The 20958-nt window shown below is 36.2% G+C and overlaps 1 protein-coding gene across 4 annotated transcripts in view; it reads left to right on the top strand.

Moving 5' to 3' along the window:
• LCLAT1 (lysocardiolipin acyltransferase 1) overlaps positions 1 to 20958 on the top strand; it is a 162782-nt gene that overhangs the window by 93897 nt on the left and 47927 nt on the right. For all 4 annotated transcript variants that reach the window (XM_045511767.2, XM_010948437.3, XM_074378674.1 and 1 more), the window contains one exon: positions 4728 to 4844. In XM_045511767.2, coding sequence (XP_045367723.1) covers positions 4728 to 4844 — 117 coding nt within the window. The remainder of the gene's footprint in view (positions 1 to 4727; positions 4845 to 20958) is intronic.

Below are 20958 nucleotides of genomic sequence, written 5' to 3' on the forward strand. Positions count from 1 at the left end.
GATCCATTAGACCTTTTTTTTCTCAATTTCTTACTTACAAGAAAAGGATCGAATAGTAACCAATTTCACTTATTATTGATTTAAGTTAATATGCTGACTTTCTCCTGGTATTTTAAAGCCTTATCCCTAGTATGAGAAAAGAAGGCTTTGTCCTTTCCTCAAGACAAGTCAGCCATCATTGAGTTGTAGAGGGGACACAGGAAAATGTACTTAGCACTTTCCTGCCTTCCCACATACTAAATTACACAAGCCAAAAATGCCAGTGGATCTCAAGGGGTTCTTTAAAAGATTAAAAACAAAATATAGTCTTTCATTCTCTAGCGGGTTTCACATTTTTTTGAACCACAGATCATTGCTGCAGATGAAACCTGTTGCAATCTAGGATTTAAGACAGTGAGAGCTTCCCTGTTTGAATATTGGTAGAGGAGGGTATAAGCTTGGACATGAAACAGTTTTATAGACTCCTTCAACTCAAAAGAGCAAAATTTAAAAATTTTAATACCCTAGTTACTTCAAGAAAATTACAGCAGAATTTGAGAAGGAGTCAGTGAATGAAGGTCTAATGTATGAGGGACGACAGACTGAAGCAGGATAGAACCTAAAAATCACCAGGATGGAGAGATAGAACATGAACGTGTCTTCCTAATCTTCAATACCAGATCGAGGCAACTAAGAGCTACTAAGAAGGGCAACTCTTAGAACTTGAGAGAACATGTAAATGAAAATACTAATTCACTCTCTGGACATGGTAATTTATGGAACCCATTACCCAAAAAGAGAGTTGAAGATGAAAAATACAAATTGCATTACCACTGAAGTAAGGGAATGGTTGACTAAGCCATAATATGTTAATGAGGGAAATTAAGGTGTTTGGGGAAACATTTACCACTGATACCAAGGAAGAGACCTTTGAGTAATCTGTGACAGATGAAACTGAGCTAAATGAAGCATGGTAATTTTTACATACTAGTATTATGTTCTAAAATACATACTTACTGTATAGTATGTGTTTGATTTTTATAGTTAAAATTTTTAAAGTAGTTGGATCACAGAGAGTAATACTAAGAATCATATTGGCTGCATATTGCTTAAGCTTGAAAATATATTGTAAATTGTAAGTTGATTCCCAAAGCTGAACTATAATTAGGAAATTATAATGGAGAGGCAGCCATATTTATATTTTATAATACTTAGGATATAGAATACTTAATTTGGGTTGAAATATCAGCTATATTAGAGTATAGAAAGTCATTTACTGAATTAGATTTATATCTGTGAATGCCAAAATGTATACTAAAGATCGGCAACTTTGGAAGTTATTTAGTAATTGAAAGATAATGGAATAAAAGGTCATGCTTTGCTCCTACTTTAGTTTATTAGTATTAAAATGTTCACTCATAAGACCTTCAGAGGCAATTAAGTGTATATTTAAAGCTTTTTTCAGTCTATATACTTCTCAGGTGTATTTTTTAGGTGATGACCTTAACATCTAGGTATGTGTTTTCAAAATCCAGAGTACTCACAATTACATGGTGTAGTTGCCTGTTTTTTAAGTTAAAACAGTATTTACATTTTAAAGCCAACTTGCAAAAAGCTAGACTATTTGCCAAACAGAGAAAACAGACTGATCCTAAAACCCTAAAAATTTGGGGGGTGGGGGATAAATGATGATTGTTTTTTTTAAAGTAGGCAACCAAAATACCTTTGGTTTGAAAAAGTATCTGCTAACTCAAAGGTGTTTTTAGCTACCAAATTAACTTTAAACTTTTAAAGCCCAAAGAGAATGTTTTATAATCTTCTTTAAGTTCTGAATCCAACTTGCTTGCACATTTTCAAGTTAGTGCATTTAAATGTAACTTTAAATATATTCTATTTTCATGTTATTGTTTATAGCTTTTTTTTTTTTTTGCTTATGGAAGCAATATATGTTAATTTGGGGAAATTTATAAACATAGAAGGGAGCACAGAAATTACTCTTATTCCATTGTCTCTAAAGAAACCCTGTTCTGGGAGTGGCTTAGTGGTAGAACCCATGCTTAGTGTGCAATCCCCAGTACCTCCAAAAAAACCCCACCACACTATTCTAATTTTACTCTGTTGCTTTTGGGTCATTTGGTCACACACATATACACGTGTATATACACACACATACACAGGCATGTATGTGTGCATTCATACATATAATTTTAAAATTGGAAATTAGAGTTACACTTTTCTTTGTACTTAATGTATTATAATCTCTCACATCATTAGTCAGGTGTTGTCCAGATGAACAGAACAGGGTGTGTGTATGTGTGTGGGGAGAGAGAGAAAGCAGTGGGGGGCAGATGATTTTCAGGAATTGGCTCACATGATTGTGGAGGCTTGGCAAGTTAAAAGTGTATAGTGTAAGTCAGCAGGCAGGAGACTGAGGGCAAAGTTGGAATTCGAGTCCAAAGGCAGTCTGCTGGAAGAATTCTTTCTTGCTTGAGGAGTTCAGGGTTTGTTTGTTTGTCTGTCTGTCTGTTTGTTTGTTTGTTTTCTATTAAGGCCTCCAGTTGATTGGATGAGGCCCACCTATATTATGGAATGTAAACTGCTTTAGTCAAAGTCAACTGATTTAAATATTAATCTCATCAAAGAACACCTTCACAGAAACATCTAGAATAATGTTTGGCCAATATCTGGGTATCTTGGCCTAGCCAATTTGATACCTAACATTAACCATCATCATTGGTATACCATGATTTGGGGTCCTGTTTTCCTGATTTGGAAAGGAAAGCCTTTGTAGGTTTTTAACAATTATAATATTACATGCAGTTAAACACCCCTGTGTATAAAACTTCATTTAATAAATATGTGAGTTCCTGGAGCTTTATATACAAAGCAAAGTCTCTACTTTCATGAAGCTTACATTCTGTGAGGAAAGACAGGTAAAAAATACTAATGTTAATAAAAATATGCCAGGTATTCATAAATGCTGTACAGAAAAATAAAGCAAGATAAGGAGAGAGAGTTTTAACAAAAGAAGGGGGGTGTAGGGTGCTGGGCATTGGGTGGTTAGAGAAGACCCTTCTAGTTTTTATTTAAGTAGAGACTAACTGACAAAGCAGGAAGTCATGCAGCTGTCTGGGTAGAGGGCACATACCCTGAGATGGGAACACACCTGGCTGGTGTGAGAACATCCCAGCGGCCAGTAGTCTCCCTGGAGCAGAAGGCATGCTGGCATTGGAGTGTTACAGGGAGCCAGCTAACAAGACAGGCAGCTGTGGTCAGCAAGTGGGATGCTAGTGCAGTTAGTCCCAATAATCCCAGAGGCTGGGGGTGGGTAGATGAAGTGGGATGGAGGGGGAAATCTGCATCTCTGATCGCTCTGTGTCTCTGATTATTTCTGCCTTCCCACATCATGACTGTACCTTTTAGAACTACTTAATACTTGTAGTCACATTCTACAACAGAATTCAGTTTTGTCTTCAGATCCCTCAAGTCTGTGACGAACTGGAAGAGTAAGCTGAACAGTGGTTACCTACTCATCTTTAGTGGCTCTGGGATTCCCCATCCCATGTAAGGTCCTGCCAGCTGTCTAGAAAATACTGTTTTGCAGTTCCATGCCCAGAATATGTCCCTCCAATGAATATGAGAAGAGCTTATTACTTTTTATGTTTAAGGCTTATACTTTTGACTTGCTAGGGATCTGTGGGTATTTAATTCTTTGACTCGATTCCTCTTGTATAAAATAATGTACCATCTTTTACAGGAGTGTTCCTTGAATATTTTAGTGTTGTGGAATTCATCTGTAGCTTTTTGAGATTTTGAGGACTCCTCAGAAAGTTGTGTTTATATGTATGTGTTTTTCCCTGGTGACTTGGAATAGTCTGTAAATTGCAGGATGCATCTAAGAATTGCAGGTTCTAACATCTGCTGTCATCAGAAGGTATTTCATGATCTCCCCCAGCAACTGAGGCCAAATTTCTGAACACTTTACTTTTTCCAAATATAATTGCTGAATAATGAGTTTGGTTCTTCTTGGGACTTACCAAGTCACCTCATGGAATGGAAAAAGTTTTTGCCAACAATTGGAACATATACTTGACTCTGTAACTATATTCAGCCAAACCATGTTCAGATGTTTGTACATGATGTGCTAATCATGTGCCCATTCTGTTGTGGAGTGGTTTGGGTTAGTAATTATTAGTGTGCTCTGTGCCCGAGCAAGGCAGATATTTGACTTTGCACTGAAGCCCTAAATTATTGGGTTAAAAAAAATGTTGATCTGATATATTTGGCAAATTGTTAGTTATTTCTTCTAGATGTCTAGAGCTTTACATCTTATTACTATTCTAGTTTTATTTTACTTTATATTTTAGTATTTCAATTTGTATTATGTAATGACTATTTTATGAAAATTTTAGTTTATTAGTATTTTATTGTATTTCAGTTTTCATTAGATATTGACTATTTTATGAAATTTCTTAAAGAATTTAAAGGATTTGAATATGAATTTTTAAACTGTTATAAAACATCTATTAGTACATTATTATAAAATTTTCAAAATTCCAATAAGTAGATAACTCTAGGATCTTTGTTAGGGGTTTACTATTTATATCTTCTCACTTGACTCAGTAAGCTGTATTCAGTAATTACAGGAAAACAAACTGCTATTTTTATCAAAGAAATTCTGCACTATTTCCTTACCTCACTTATCTTCCTTTATTTTGTGACTTCTAATGGTTTATTGTTTTGTTTAGAAAGTACCACAGCCCGAAGTAATGATTTTGCTGAAAAGAATGGACTTCAGAAGTATGAGTATGTCTTACATCCGAGAACTACAGGTTTTACTTTTGTAGTTGACCGTCTAAGAGAAGGTAAGCACCCATCTCAAAGGGTACTTTTTTAATATAAGCGGCAAAAATTTCTAAACTTCATATATAGCTCTTTAGAATTTACAAAGCACTTTTTCATATTTTATCTCAAGAAATAAACAAATAAGAAATACCTCTTTGTCAAAAACAAAAGAAAACTTTTTCTTCCTCCTTTTTTGGAATAGATAGAAAATGATACATACAGTTAGACTATGATTCCAGTTTTAAATGTTTCTCAAAGAAGCAAAACTGTCCTAAAAGTATCTTATCATTTATACTATAGTTATTTATGGGTTAAAGAACATTTTTACATTCATTATTCCACTCACTTCAACAAATGATTCTAGTTGGTAGGAAAGCAAGCACTGCTACCTCTATTTTATAGTTAAATACAACTGGCATCCAGGGTGGTTAGTAAATGTTCATGGGTCACAGACAGAACCTCATTCTTTTGCTTCCTACTTTGTGGCTTATATTACCCCCTCACACTTCCTCTAGAGCCATGTCTGTTGAAAGGTATATTGGGACAAGGTGATTCCGTTCACGGTGTCACACCCATTTAAACGTTTATGTTTTGATATTTTTATGAAAAAAACCCAATTGTACCTTTTATTATAGCTGCATATTTATGTTTATATATTCATATATACAAACAAGTAAATAAAAGACATATGAATATATACCAAAAAGGAACTATCCAGAAACATGCTGAAGTATAATTAATTTTACAAGAGCAATTCAAAACCCAGAGTCACCTGGCAGAAGAAAAATCTTGTTTGCATGTTTCTGCTCTCCACTCTGATTTCTGGCAAGCCATATTGTATAAAGGTGACATCTGTGACAAATTATCACCTTCATCTGATAATTGCTGCATTGTCATAAAACTGCTTGTGCCTAACAGGAAAGGTCTTGAAACATGTAAGAAAAGGTATAAAGTTTTTTCTTTCCATAATTGGCATCACTGTTGTTCGTTTAGGGCTTAATGTACTTTAAGATGTAAAGTTAAAAGAAATGTATAGTCAATCCAGAATCACACTGGCAAATTAAAAATGTCCATGTTAGTTTGGCCTGCTTTTGGAATTCTGTGCTTGTAGCTAATACAAAATGGAATTGTGGGCTTGATGGTCTTACTGTATGTGAATAGCAAGTGGCCATCTACTGATAGAAGCTCACAGAGAACAATTCTTTATGCCTGTAGAATAGGACAGGAAGGCGCCAAGACATTAAAGCAGTGGTACTGCTGCTGCTGTTTGTTTTTAAAGTGGTGCCACTTACTGTGGCATTCAATTTAGACTCACCCTTCTTGTTCAAAAATATGTGTTTATTATTTAACAATATGATATTATAGTATTTAATGATTACTTTAAAAGTATTTCTGACATCATGGAACATGCTGTTGGAACACATCTTTTGCTAATACAGATCTTTTCAATTGTAGGCAGGATGGTTGAGACTATTTTAGTGGATAAGGATATATCTATAGAGCTCTCTGTTCTGAAATCTGGAAAACATTTTAGCAGCAAGCTGATTTATAACTTTGGGGAACATGTATTACTTAGTCATCATTCAGAGTACTAGTCAACAACCACAGCATGTAATTTTTCATGCCAGAATTGGCAACTGGTTACACACCCTACTCCCCACCATATCAGTAAAAAAAAGAAAGAAACACAGTCAGTTGACTCCATTTGCTTCAGCTAAAAAAACAGTTAGATGATTCTGTTTACTTCAGTTAGAAAAGCAGAACAGGACCTGTACACTGTAGTAGCAACAGAAACAAATATGATGATGATAATTATAGTAGTTAACAGCAACTAACATTTATTGAGCATTTACTAAGTACCAGGCATTATGCTATGTGTTCTGTATGCATAAGATCAGTTAATCCTCACAATGACCGCACATGGCCACGTTACCAGTAGTTAACTTGCAGGGCAGAACTGAAGCAGACATTGAGGTGAAGAAGCTTAAAGTATTGGAGTGCTGTTTGTCTGACTGAATAGCCTGTGTTCTTTCTACTGTAATTTGATACCTCTTATATGAGATTTTAGTTAGAGCACCTTTGTAATAGTAGTGAGCTGGATGGTTTTCTTCAGGGAAGATTTTAAAAAAGAAAAAAGAGGCTAAACAGCCAGATCAGAGGGATAGTGGTCGGTCGCAAGGGAGGTGGTTCTGAGGCTGCCTCAGATGACAGGGGAGGCCGGCACAGCCTGGGTAGGGGTGAGGGGTGTCAAGTGAACAGAAGGAGAAACAGTGTCATCAAGAATCAGAGGTGAAGAGGATCTTAGACCATCCTCTGGTCAGAGAAAAAGAATGTTTGAGAAAGGAAATCTAAGAGTCAGAAAGGGCCCAGCACAACTTTCTGATCTTTAAACCCCTGAGACCTGCTTTTGTTAATCAACTATGTGAAAAACAAGCTTGCTGTTAAAACAAATGACCATGATAAATAAACACTCCAATGGAATCTGGAGACCACATATTAAAACCAATTACTATTAGGTAACATCTTTACGGCTCACTCACGTGTTTGCTGTTGCTGGCATCTAATAATAGCACAAATTCAGCCAAATCAGAAGTTCAAGACATCCAGAAATTAAGGATAAGTCTTACCAGGAAGCACTGAATAAGAGAAAATGCACTACAAGGAAAGTCATTTCTGTGCCTATGTTTAGAATATATTTCACCAAGATTAAGAATATTTTCTTTTGTCTGAAAAGATGAGCATAGTGCCTACCATCATCTTCCCAGAGTTTTATATATTACACTGACCAATATCTGTCATGGATGATTTATTTCATATGTACCCCTAATCACAGGACATTTCAATATATGATTATGTAACTTTTTTTGGTACTAGATTAACACAAACCCAAAATGAAGTTGTTAACTTAGAGAAAGGAAGCTTTTACATGAGAAAGTTTTTTTTAAAGTTATAATAAATTTGTCACAATTTTAAACTTTTAATGTACCAAAATTTAGTTATATTTATTATCTCTGCTGCTATATTATTTTTAACAATAGTAACTTTATTCTTCTTTGCTTTTAAACAAGTAATAATTTGGTCTGACCATTTGGTTTTCTTACATGTTTTGTTAAGTCAATAACTGAGTTGTAACCATGCAATAATTACCTTCACCATTAGGCGGCACACGTGTGCACATTAAGACAACATGAAATTAGGTTAAAGTAGTTGGGAGTGAGGGATAAAACCTCCATATTTGTTTGAATATGGCCTTGCCTTCAAGAAGTTTACAATCTTCATGGATAGATAATAGTACACAAGGAAAAATGTAAAAAAATTATATGGCAGTATAATTACACACTAAGTTTCATGGTATATAGTACAAAATATTATGCTGAATTACATTACACAATTACAGATGTATTTAGTAAGGAGAGATCATGTAGTGCTGAAATACTCAGGTAAGGCTTCTTTAAGAAGCTGAATTTCCCTTGGACCTTAGAGACTATGTGAGATTTCTATAGGCAGAAAAAGTAAGGGTAGGGTGAGGACAGGAAAGGAGGAGTACTAGAAAGGGCACAGAGTTTGGGCCAGTGTGGCACTGAGTGGTCAGCTAGGCAAAACCAGTCTTACTGCGCTGAAGACCTGTTTTATAGAGTAACAGACAATATTTGAGAAGGTTGTATGGAGCCATTATTGTTGCAGAACTTAATTCTTGCCCCCAAATAGTCATGTTTTCATTTTTTCCATTTCTAGATCAAGTCACTTAAGCAAACAGCTCATGTGTTAAGACTCTAACACATATGGATATGTTTAAGTTTGGGGTTTGAAATAAAATGTTTTTGAATTCAAAGTAAAACAATCCATATTTTAGTCCATATTTAGCTCATATGCCTAAATTCTAAATATGAAGGAATGAAGGATACTATCTTTCCACTAATCTAGGGGATATAGGGTTAATCATTAAAAAAACAAGTGAAATCCCACTAGGTAATTTGGATCAGCACACCTGAATAAAACTCTTCAGTCTGTATTCAGGGAGAGAAAATCACTAACTTAACACCCAGAGTACATATGTACTATCTGATAGTCCTGTGTTTGGCTCCCTAACTCGGTCTATAGTAGTTCTCGTTTGTTCTGAGCGAGCCAATGGTTTCCTGGGAAGTAAGAGCAGTGTACTGATTCTAGAGAGGTCAGTCTGCAGTGGTGTTGTAGACCATTTTCATGTCTTGGACTTCTTGCTTAGTACACAGCCATCTACTGGTAATCCAGTCTGTTCTTGTCTGAAGTGGCTGTATATAGTGGGGGACTAAAGACGGCCAGCAGGAGCCATCACTCTCTGTGGCTCATGTTGCATTTTTCTCAGTTGGTAAGCCTCCCCCAGGACTGCATTTTGATGACCCTTCCTAACAAACAGCATGTTCCAGGAGGCCAGGAAGAAAGGCAGAAGTGGAACACTGGGTGCGTTATGTGCCATGCACTCTGCCCTTCTCGTGTGACTTTTTATTACTGGAAACTATTTATAAAATGGGGTAAGACCTTTCCCTCACGTTAAAAAATGTAATTGTAAAGTAAATCTTTGACATTTACTAGAATATTTTTCTGAGACCTTTTGTGTTTCCCCAGATTTGCAGGTATCTTTGTAGTCTAGCAATTGACTCTTTAGAGGCCAGTTAGACCCTTACAAAGAATAAAGCTTTTATCTATTGATGGTGATGAATAAAATACAACAAAATCTATAGGAAATCTGGGTGCTGATCAGTGAGAAAGCACACAGATCAACTAAGTGACTTGGTCCTAACACATCATGAAGCAGAAATGATTCAAATTTGCCTAGCAAAATTATATATAACCACATGTTAAAGACCTTTGGAGTCACTCACGTCAAATCTTTAAATGCTTTAGATCATAAATGGCATTACATTGTTTTCTTTGTTCATTTTAGTTTTCTCTTTCTTTCTCATAGCAAAATATCTGAGATGCTCACTTAGGACAGCTCATGTCGTTGTGTTTAATGAAGAAAGTCATTACGGCCTTAATGAAAAACGATGGAACCCCTATGTTCTGTCCATAAAAACAACCATCCAACATTTATCAAGTACCTGCCATATTCCAGGCACTGAGCTGTTCAGTGTTGCTGCCCATGCAGCAGAATGACCCAGGCAGCTTTTAAAAACACAGATACCGGGTCCAGGCTCACACCTGCTGAATCAGTGTCTGGTGGTGGGCTCCTGGGATCATAGCCACCCTACTAGCCACTTTCTTGCAGATCACTTAATTCTCCTAACTGCACCAGGTGATGGTTTGCCCTGAGCTACACCCGAGGAGACTGGCTCACATTACTAGATGGCCCAGAGTTACATAGCTGCTGAGTGGAGGTACCATAGTCTAAACTCAGGTCTTTTTGATGCCAAAGCCCATGTTCTTTCCACTATGCAATAAGTTAACAGTTTTTCTATTCCAGATGGTACAAAAGTGCCATCTTTGTAGATTTTTTTTTTCCTCTCTCTTACTTAGATTTCTCTCTGGTATCCTTGGCTGTACTGTGTGTTTTGTTTAAATGAAAAAATACATCAAAGATTTCCTTTTTGTAAGCACCTCTTTAATTTTTCTAGTTGCTATATTTACCAGCTCCTCCTCCATTTTCTCTAATCCTTAAAATAAAGCAAAACAAAAATGACACTCAAAATATCTGTCCTTTCAAACTATGGTTCTTTTTTTTTTTTTGCCACTGACTCTCAAAACGTCCTGACAACTTGATTTTCTCAATACTAGCTCACTTCCTATAAAAACAGGGATGCGTATTTTTATTGTAAAAACAGAATATATTTATTGCAAAAAAATTAGAAAATTAATTATAAAGAAGAAAACGGCACCTATAGTCTGGTCAGTCATTTCCCAGAAATATCCAGTGCCTTTTGACATATAGTCTTCCTGTGTTTTCCCATGTTTTTATACAGATCAAACAAAATTTGGGTCAAATCCTATTTTGTAAGGATTTTTTAAAACTTAGTATAATGTACATTTTTTCTCACTGCCTTTACATAGTTTTTTATAATATGATGTTAATGTATGCATGGTATTCCATCAGATAGAGGTACTACTATTTATTTGATGTTATTCAAAATTAAAATTGTTTTCCGTTTCCCACTTTTATAAATAATGCCAAAGTATGTGAAAATCTCTAGTTGTTTCCTTAGGATATGTTTTCAAATCTAATTACTGAACTGAGGGTATATTTTTTTTAAAGGTTTTTAAAAAATGTTAGTCTTATGCTCTGCCCCCTTTCAGTGGGTCACCAGATTCTATCAATATTGCCTTGGAAGCATCTCTTAGAGAAACTCCCTGCATTTCTACAGTGGCCCCATTTGATGGGATCCCGTTACTTCTCCTTTTCATTCTTCCTGGCTTCCTGACTGGTCTGCCTCTAATTTCTTCTTTGTTAATCCATACAGCACACAGCTAACAGTTGGTCTTCATAAAGTACCACTCTAAAATAGTTATGTATGTTTATTTGTTCAGAAAATGTCTCTTAGGCGCATACGTTGTTTGACTTCCTGAGACATTATGACACACCCCATTCCCTTGAGTATCATCAGGTTTAGGAAACATTAAAATGCATTATCTTAGAGATGAACAGACAGTAACTTAAGGACATAAAGAAAGGAGAGTCTTCCTTAAAGTGACACTGGAGAAGTGGCACGTGAGCTGAGAATTAAACAATAATTAGGCATTTTCCAGAGAGGAAAGACATTTAAAATATTTGCATTACTTCCATATTCCTTGGTCAAGATTTTTTATAATATGGTTCCAATCTGCTTTTAAAATTTTACCACTCATTCATGCAGTGTGAGCCAACCTATTTGAATTAATGAACTATTCCTGACTTGTGCCTTATGCTTTTAGAATTTTGCCTCTAGTTATATCTGTCCAGCCTAAAACCTGCAAGGCTTTGCTCTTTTCTTTAACCTCCAAATGCAATTCTTCCTTTAATGATCTTCTAAGAGTCCATTCTCATTTCCCCCAGCTGGCAGTCATCTGGACTGAATGTCTTTTTCCTCTCTAATAGGTCTTAGCACAGATCTCATATTAATAGCCACTAATACATTTTACCTCTTAAAAAAGGGGTAAAGGGTAGCAACAGCCATGTCACCCAAACCATTCATGGCAGAAATTTTATTTCTAAATCTAGTGAATACCTTCCCATTCTTACTTTACTTTCCTCTTGGCAACATTTGGGACTGCTGACTCTTCCTGAAATACACTCTCCCCTTGGCTTTTCTTTTTTTTTCCTCTTACTTCTCTGGCCACTTCTCAAGACTCTTACAGATTTCTTCCTTCAGTCTGTTGCTCATAAGGCTCTCCCAGGCTCCTTTCTTCTCTCATTCCATACTTTCTCCCTCGGACACGTCATTTGGGTTGGGGGCCCAAGTGAACGCTCACGACTCCTGAGTCTAAATCCTTAGACCAAAAGCCCTTTCTTAGTTCAGAGCCATACATGTGACCTATGCCACACCTGGAGGTCCTGGGGGTACTTCAGTATGTTCGAAATTGAATTTGTCATTGCCTCCAAGGGCTCATAGTCAGCAGACCATTGCCCAAAGCTTAGTCCCTGTCTGGTCTTGTTTCTTGCTGTAACTCCACACCTTTTCTGTAATTCCACAGCCATGTGGAATATGCTTTTCTCACGCTATTCCTTTTCCTAAACTGTTCTCAGTCATCTGGTAGCTCCTGTTGGTCCTTCAAGATACTTCAAATGCTATTACATTTCAAACAATCTCCTGACAGGTTACTGGGGTTCTCTCTTCTTACTCTCATCATACTCTCTGCATTTGTCTTAATCATTGCTTTCATTTTTCTTTTTTTTTTGGTCCTTCTCTCCCTTGGACTCTGAGCTCCTTAGGGTAGATACTGTGTCCTGTTTGTTTTTATATCTGAGGTCCGAGTGTTACTAATATAGGTACTCAATAATGGTCTGTACAAATTTTTAGGCCCTATTTTCAGCATCTCACACACATATGCACCTCCCATGCTTATTAATGCCCTTGTGATTAGTAATGCCCTCTACCACCTTCAACAGACACTCTGCAGATATTAACCCATACGGACCCTTTCATTGCATCTGAGGTGAGATTTATGGCAGTGCTAGAAGGCCACATGAGGCAGGTACACAGTTGATAATAAAGGCTATCTTAAGATGGTTGCCTTTTTTTTTTTTTTTTTTAATTACTGAAGCATACAAGTTAGACTGATTTTTTTTTTTTTCAGATTATCTATACTATTAGAAGGGACGTACAGAAGCATGTTGTTTGTAACTTAAATGAACAAGATCTTGGCATTTGACCATGTGAAAGTCAGTATGGAATTGTGGTCCTTAAGTATTTCCCTTGTTTATTAGTGTTTCTGCTCAGAGTTTCCGCTTCTGAGATATTACTGATGAGACCATCATTGCAGCCTTGTGCCTCTCTGTACCTCTTGACTTCAGGAGAAAAATCTTGTTCTGGGGCTATGTACTATTTAACACCGGCCAGCTGGTGTGAAAGGTAGGCCTGAGTGATGAGTGCATGTCTTCTGGCACCATTAATAAAAACAATTCTCAAAGTATATATTCTTCTGTTGGTTAGATTATCATTTTCATAAATGAGTGAAATGTATATACAAGTTGTATTTTACTCATTCAACAGGTTTATCTTTGCCTGAGTGTTGATATGCTGTTATAATGTTTATGTTATTTTCTTAAGAGTAATACAGTGAAAGATGCTGATAACTGTGACACTTACAAAATATTTATTTTAAAATTTAGAATTGTGGAAGCAGCTTTGTAAGTAAAGTTTGTGGAACTGCCTTTGAGTGATAGCTTCCTGTAGACTGTCTACTGACTGTACAGAATATTGTTCCATACATGAAAATGTTCTTTCCGTTTTCCCTCTCAAGGCATAAGTGAGCATTATGAAACCACAGTGAGAACGGTGGTGGCTGTGCCCTCCTGGTGTTAACTCACTGTGCAGTGGTTCAGCACTAAATAAATCTCTTTGTCCTTATCATGTTGTTTTGAAGCAGAGTACGAGTTTGAGTGCATATGCATAATGTATGCAACAATATGCGTTAGCTTCCTGTTCATATGAAAATCAAAATTTATTCTCACCAAAGTTGAGAATCTAACTGCTGTGGCCCCCTTAATCCAGAAATTCATCTGAACGGGAACTTATGCCCACCTTTTCATTTTATATATTACATCCTTTCATCATGGATGTATTATTTTTCTTTTTTGGGTTTGTCCAAAAAAGCTTTAAAGCTTTAACTTGTTTCTGTTTTTGTTTTTTTTTTAGGCAGTGTCCATTTCATTATTTATAAAGGCTGTGCCTTTTCTCTTTTAGCATCAGATATTTTTCTTTATTCAGAATATTTTTTCTCTATTTTTTCCAGTTGTTAGGACATTTTCTCATTTTGATTTTGTTTTGTTTTGTTTTTAAATAAATTGATGTTTGTGCTGAGTATTGCAAAGGTATTGTTAAAACAATACTGAGCTTGCTAGTGTGAGTGTGTGAGTGCTTATGCATGTGCACATGCAAACCAAGTTCATGTGCCTTCACTTTTTAAAACAGATTCTGATCAAAAATCAATCCCACAAGAACATGAAACTAAATGTAGAAATTGTTTACTTATTAATGTTTATTAAGAAATTATTTACTTATTAATTAACATTACTAATTAATGTCTGAATAGCTTTCTAAATGAAAGAATCATTTTCTCCATTTTATTTCACGTAATTATATTTTCTATAATATAAAATGATTATATTTATATGTAATATTGTTTATTTCATAATATAGGCATCCCTGAACTTACCATCTGATTGCTAAGAGCACCCAAACGCACTTTGTTATACAATCTGGACTAAGCCAAACAAGCCCTGGTGCAGTTGTCAGAGCTGGCTTATCTGTACTCTGTGAGGCGTAAGGTGTTGAAAGTATGTTAGTAACCTCCTCATTCACCTGCTTTCTCCTAACAAAGTTATGCGCACGTATTCTCAATGGCTTCCATTCTCTTCTCACCCAAGTATTACATTTGACCACATAGAGTAAATTCCAAGTATTCTCCATCTTATAATATTGACCTGCAGAATCTGTGAGAGCATGCATGTACACACAACATGCCTATTTTAGTGTGTTTATTTTGTGATATTTAGTAACTTAGTACAAAGAATTTTCGTATGTGGTTGAGTTATCTTTTTCACAGGGAATAATAATTAAAAGAGAAATTAAGTATAACCACTCACTTAGATTTATTTCTTCATGTTTGTTTTATAAAGTGCCTTTTCCAGGTATAGTCTCATTTGGAGGTAAAAAACTAACAGTAACCTACAATGCGTTGGATTCTTTTCATTCTAATATTTTACGTGAATAAAAATCGCTGGCATAAATCTTTGAAGAGCAAGTTTCCTGTTAGCGCTCTTCTTGTCTTTGTTGTTCATGTTACCTGCCTGTTTGTGTGACCAAAATAGTTCTCTAACAAATACTTGAGTACTGTTCAGTAAACAACTGCCTGTAATTCCTTGTTAATTTATTATATGTAACACATTTTAAAAGAATCTACAGCACATGGTTACTTGTAGACTTAAACAACTATCCTTTGACACTGTGAGGGCACTACACAACTTTTTAGATGTTAAATATGAGAAATTTGTGTTGAGAGTTGTCTTATCTGTAGGTTAATAGCTGCTTTCTTCGATTTTATCTCCCCAAACTACATTCTTTGGATTAATCTTGCATTGTATAAATGTAGTCTGAAAATAGTTTGGGGTTCCATATGGAAACTTTGAAAGCACTTTTTGAGACTGGGGGACTAAAGTTTAAAAATCCTTTATTCATAGTTTATTTATGATTTACATCTTCCCCATTTCCTCATAGATTTGAAATGGCCTTTCGCAGAAGATGAAGTAAGAAAAACATGGCTTATGTTGCCAGTCAGGTATTAAAGTGTGTGTGTGCATAGGGCTTGAGGGGAAGGCATCGTGTTATTCAGGCTAAGAAAAACTGCTCTAGTCAAACATGAACCTTAGCAGTGACCTTCTTAGAAGTCAAGTCATAAGGAGTCTTCCTATATTTCACTTATTGCGTTAAATTCTCGGTGATTTACAATGGAGAGGAGCTAGTTAATAGCAGTAAAGAAGGTACAAGTCAGTGTCTTTTCTATGCACAGTTATGACTACTCTTTGGTAGCAGATCTGACTGAGTTGGGTTAATCAACACTCGTCAAAGCTGGACAACAAACCATTCCTATTTTTGCAGACTGCTTAGCTATTACTGTTATAAAAGATCTACTACTTGGCCATGATATGCTTCCAGTTAAGAGAGGAACTTCACACTGTTGGTGTGTGTACATGGAAACTACCTTGAACATTCTTTTCTTTGCCAGAGGACTTAGTTGCTTTCATCCAGAATAGAATTTTAACAACCACAATAGGTTCGTAATAGTAATCCAAATGGTTTCCAAATAGTTTATGAATTAATTTTTATTAAAGAAATTATTAATAACCTTTCTGATCAGTAAAAAAAAAATCATTAATATGTTGGTTCCAATACTAATTTCCTTAGTAATTCAAGTAGACTGTGCCACCTCTTATGTTATTAAATCAGTCATAATGAAGGCTTATATTTTAGTACTTTAGGGATGAATATTGGTAAGAACTAAAATTAGGAAAGACTTGATGGGAAACACTGACTTTTGTTTAGACTTGACAAATGAATAGGGTTTATGCAGTGAGAATCATGTTATAAAAAGTTTCTCCTGCATGCATTATCATTAAAATTGTGCTTATTAAAGGTGTTTCTATTTAAATATTATAAAGAAAATATCTTTTTTGTAAGTGCCTATCATCTGAATCTTAGGCCTGCGTTTTATAGTTAATACTGTAAGATCAAGGTATGCTGGTAGCAGCATGAGAATAAAAATTTATGATGAACACCTTTCTGTTATATGGAAAGTTAGTATATGATCAAGTACCACGGAAACAGTATACAATAGCGCAGAAGAGGGTCACAGTGAACTAGCAGAGCAAGGGGAAAGTTCAGAGAACCAGATCTTGATTTAGATTTTGAGGAACAGTAGGATTTGATTTGGTAAAGATATTGGGAGTGTACACTCGGGTTGGAGATCCAGTGGTGGAGACTGGCCTGACTGGAGTCCAGAGTTCATCTTTTTTTAGTGTTAAGTGCTCAAGTTAGAGGGGTAGTCTTAGTTGTCATGAAGCCTCACTTCTAACAAAGTGACAAATAAAAGGAGTCAGAAATAATGGGAGTTGTGAAGGTAGTATTTATGACTTTATAAATATACTCTGGGACTGCTGAGTAAATTGTTCCCTTCTTAGTATTCTAAGAGAGTTGATTATCTTCCTAAGCAGTTTACTACTTGTTCTCAGATAAAATAAGATCCGCTGGCTTTCCATCATCATAGTCATTCCAAAATAGTCTTTTATTTTGAGATTTCTGCATTAACTATGTTCAGTTTAAAGGAATACTCAGTAAAAGTAATTGCTTCTCATGCTTTTTTACATCTCTTTTGCCATGAGTGAGGTTATTTGCAGACTGTGTGATGTCTTTTAATAGGAAAAAAGTATGATTCATCCTAATTACAAAGCTGTTTTCTGAGAAAGAATCATTGGAGAAATGTCTTATTTGTGTTTTTACAAATGGTTTTGAGACTTTAAAAAAATCTTGCCTTTTCTGTATATGTATGTAAATGGCCATAATTTTATATTGGCAAACTTTTATTTAGCAGGGGGATTAACTTAGTGCTTGTCACCCCTAGTGACCTACAGAGTTAGCCATAGAACCTAAACCCCACCCACTTCTGCCTTCTACCCCACTCCAACTTTAATAGCTGTGCCTTAAACAATATTTTTTAAATTGGAAACACAGATTTTATATATAATGTCCCTTGATGGTCCCAGATGGTCATTTGACATATATTGGCAAATACTGATTTCATCTAAATCAATCTTTTTCAGCAGTTGTTGGCCTGCTAGTAAGGTTCATTACTCATGGACTCTGATGGATTCATTTTCTAAAACATTAGCAACCTGAAATTTGAGGTGCCAGTAGACTCTTTGGACATAAAGTCTGAGAAGAGTTCTTTGGTTGCAGCAACTAGGATGTATTTGTTGACCTTAGAGAATAGTTTCACAGGCATAGGGGTGCTAGACACCAGATGTGGGTGGAGTGGAGGCTGATGTGGGTGAATGCAGATAGCAAGTTTAGGTGATTTCTGCAGGGAGTTTGCTGATAAAGGAGGGCAGAGAGCTGGAGCAGTCAGTAGAAGGGGAAGCCATGTCAAGGATGACTAGGGGAGTTAAGTATTCCTAAATGCTGAGAAAATTTAATTAATGATGGAGCAGATTTTCTGAGAAATCAGGAGGGGATAGGAACAGAAACAGAGTTAAGGGGATTTCTCATTTTCTAAGGCAGGAAGCAAGACAGGCCTTGAGTATATATTTTGGTTTGGAGAGTAAGGGCTGAGAAAGCAAGGGGTGCTTTGATGAAAGCCTGTTCTGTCTGTCAGGTCAGAGGTTAGATAACACGATGATTGTTGCAGTGAGAGGAGGGGACACAGGTGATTAGTGACAGTTTAGAATAGTTGCTGTGGAAGGTGAGAAAAGGAAGCTGATAGAAACAAATAAAAGCATTGCTGAGCTCTCCAGCCTCATGCTGTAGGCCCAGCCTGACTTCTCATGGTAGCTTTAAGCTCCATCTGAAGTGGAGACATCTTTCACTGGCCTCACTCCTTCCCTGCACCTCCTGCAACGCACTTGTCTCTTCTGCCTTTCACCATGTCTACCTGTTCTTTTATGCCTGCCTCAGATAGATCATTTCCTGGTCTCTTCAGCCTGCAGTGCTGTCATTTCCCCTCCAGTCTCCTGCAACAGCTGAACCACTCTTCAGAATCACATCATTTGCAAATATATTCTACCTTCTCTCCCAGATTGTAGGTTCCTTTGGGGCAAGAATCATGGGTTTGTCAATGTCTCTGATTCTCTCTCTCTCTCTGCATGGGGCAGTGCTGCTTTGTTCAGTAAACAATGAATGAATCAATTAATGAATGGAGCAAATCCACTACAGCCAAATTGTATGAGAGTGGTGGATGGGCTTCTCGAGGAAGGTCAAGTTTGTCAGAATTCTTTAACAGGCTAATAACCCTCAGGCATCAACTTGGAGAATATTATTTTATGTATATATTTAACATCCATTTCACAATAGCAGTAAAATACATTGTATTTGTAGGTGATTACTCTAACTTGGTGGCTAAAGTTACTATTTTTAGTATTTGGCTTATTTGTACTCTCCTCGGCAGTAAGAGGTCTCACCGAGCTCAGTCTCTGTTGTATCCACCTTCGTTCATCATGCAGCTTTTACCTTGGGTTTTCTAACAGTAAGGGTGCTAACAGCATAATGTACCACATACCCAAAGATTAGGCTTCCCTTTAAGTTTCTCACTTAGTAACTTACTGCTATTTTGAAAGAACCAACTTGAGCAACTTATGCTATTGGCCCTGCAAGGTTTGGCTAGGAGGATAATGATGAAAATGACAAAGCAATTGCAAAAAAGTGGCAGTGTTAGACTCAGTAAAGTATGATGGGGCATGCCTGAGAAGTCCTAGCTTTGTGAAGCCTTGATTCCTATTGGCTAGGAGTTCATAACATTTCCATAAATTGAAGCAGATTACCTTTCTCTTACAAAGGTCACCCTCTTTAATGTCACTTCATAATTTTGAATTCAGATCTTTGTATTCTGCTGACCATTTTTTCTACCCTATGAGCCAGTTAATTTTATTTTGTATTCTTACTACTCTTTTTTCTAAGAGGGTAGCAGGTGTTTTTATCTAAAGTGTTGACCCACACAAATTTAAGATAGAGCTAAGTTAGCTAACAGACATAACTAGCCATTTATTGGGTATTAGTATGACATTATTATGGCTTAATAATAAAATTCAGTCTTTAGATCTTAATTTGCATTACAGAATTTTATTTGGCATTATTCATTTGAGGAGCTAAACCAGAAGTTCCTCAGATGCTTCTAATTGCCTCTTTTGCTGTTTGGATATAGAGGTACAAATAGCAGTCATGACTAAAATTCCATTTCTGCAGACTCCAAGATCATAGGCGTCATTGTTGTATTAAAGTGCACTAAAAAGTCGTCTTCTGTGTCACCAGAGTAATAGCAGCATTTCCCATTCGACTGACATCGTCCCTACCCACAGCCCAGAGAATTTTTTCCTTATTTCAGTGATACGTGTCCATCCACTCATATTCAGGTTTCCCCACCACAACCCCAGTGCAGTCTCTGGCAAGACAGTGCTAAAACATACTTTCACATTGGGAGAGAGTTGTCAGAACAGATAAAACCCTCAAGTTCTAAATCTGTCTGCTGAAGTTGTCCGTAATAGGCCAGTGGATTATCAAGTGAAGTGGAAAAAAATGCAGAAGAAATAGGAAAAGAACTCTTGCCCCAAAAAGCCATCATTTTTGTGCCAGTTTCTGTCTGTAATGTTAAATTTCCACTCATTGGGTTTTTCAGGCTCTATATATTGGTGTATGTGTGTGTGTGTGTGTGTGTGTATCATATGTGGTGTTTTCTTGGAATAATCACTCAGATTTTAGTTTGTTCTGGTTGTTTTTTTTTTTTTCCTGCTGAAATTATTACACAGGGATATTTGAAATGGGCAAGAAGATGAGAGAAAAAAGATCATTACTAGTTGTGTCCATCTCGTCCATGAAGCTTTCTGATTCTATGAGCTAGAAATAGTCTTTCCTTCCCTAAATTTCTACAGCCAATTAACTATACTTGTATTAAGACAACTCAGTTTTAGCCAGGATACGGAAGCAACCTAAGTATTCATCAGCAGATTAATGCATAAGGAAGATGTGGTATGTATACATATGTGTGCATACAGTGGGATATTACTCAGCCATAAAAGAGTAAAATTTTGCCATTTGCAACAACATGGATGTATCTGGAGGACATTATGCTTAGTGAAATAAGTCAAAGAAAGACAAATACTGTATGTTTTCACTTATATGTGGAATCTAAAAAATAAAATGAATGAATATAACAAAACAGAAACAGACTCATAGATACAGAGAACAAATTAGTGGTTAC

The sequence above is a fragment of the Camelus bactrianus genome, chromosome 15 (assembly GCF_048773025.1).
Source record: "Camelus bactrianus isolate YW-2024 breed Bactrian camel chromosome 15, ASM4877302v1, whole genome shotgun sequence".
NCBI lineage: Eukaryota > Metazoa > Chordata > Mammalia > Artiodactyla > Camelidae > Camelus > Camelus bactrianus.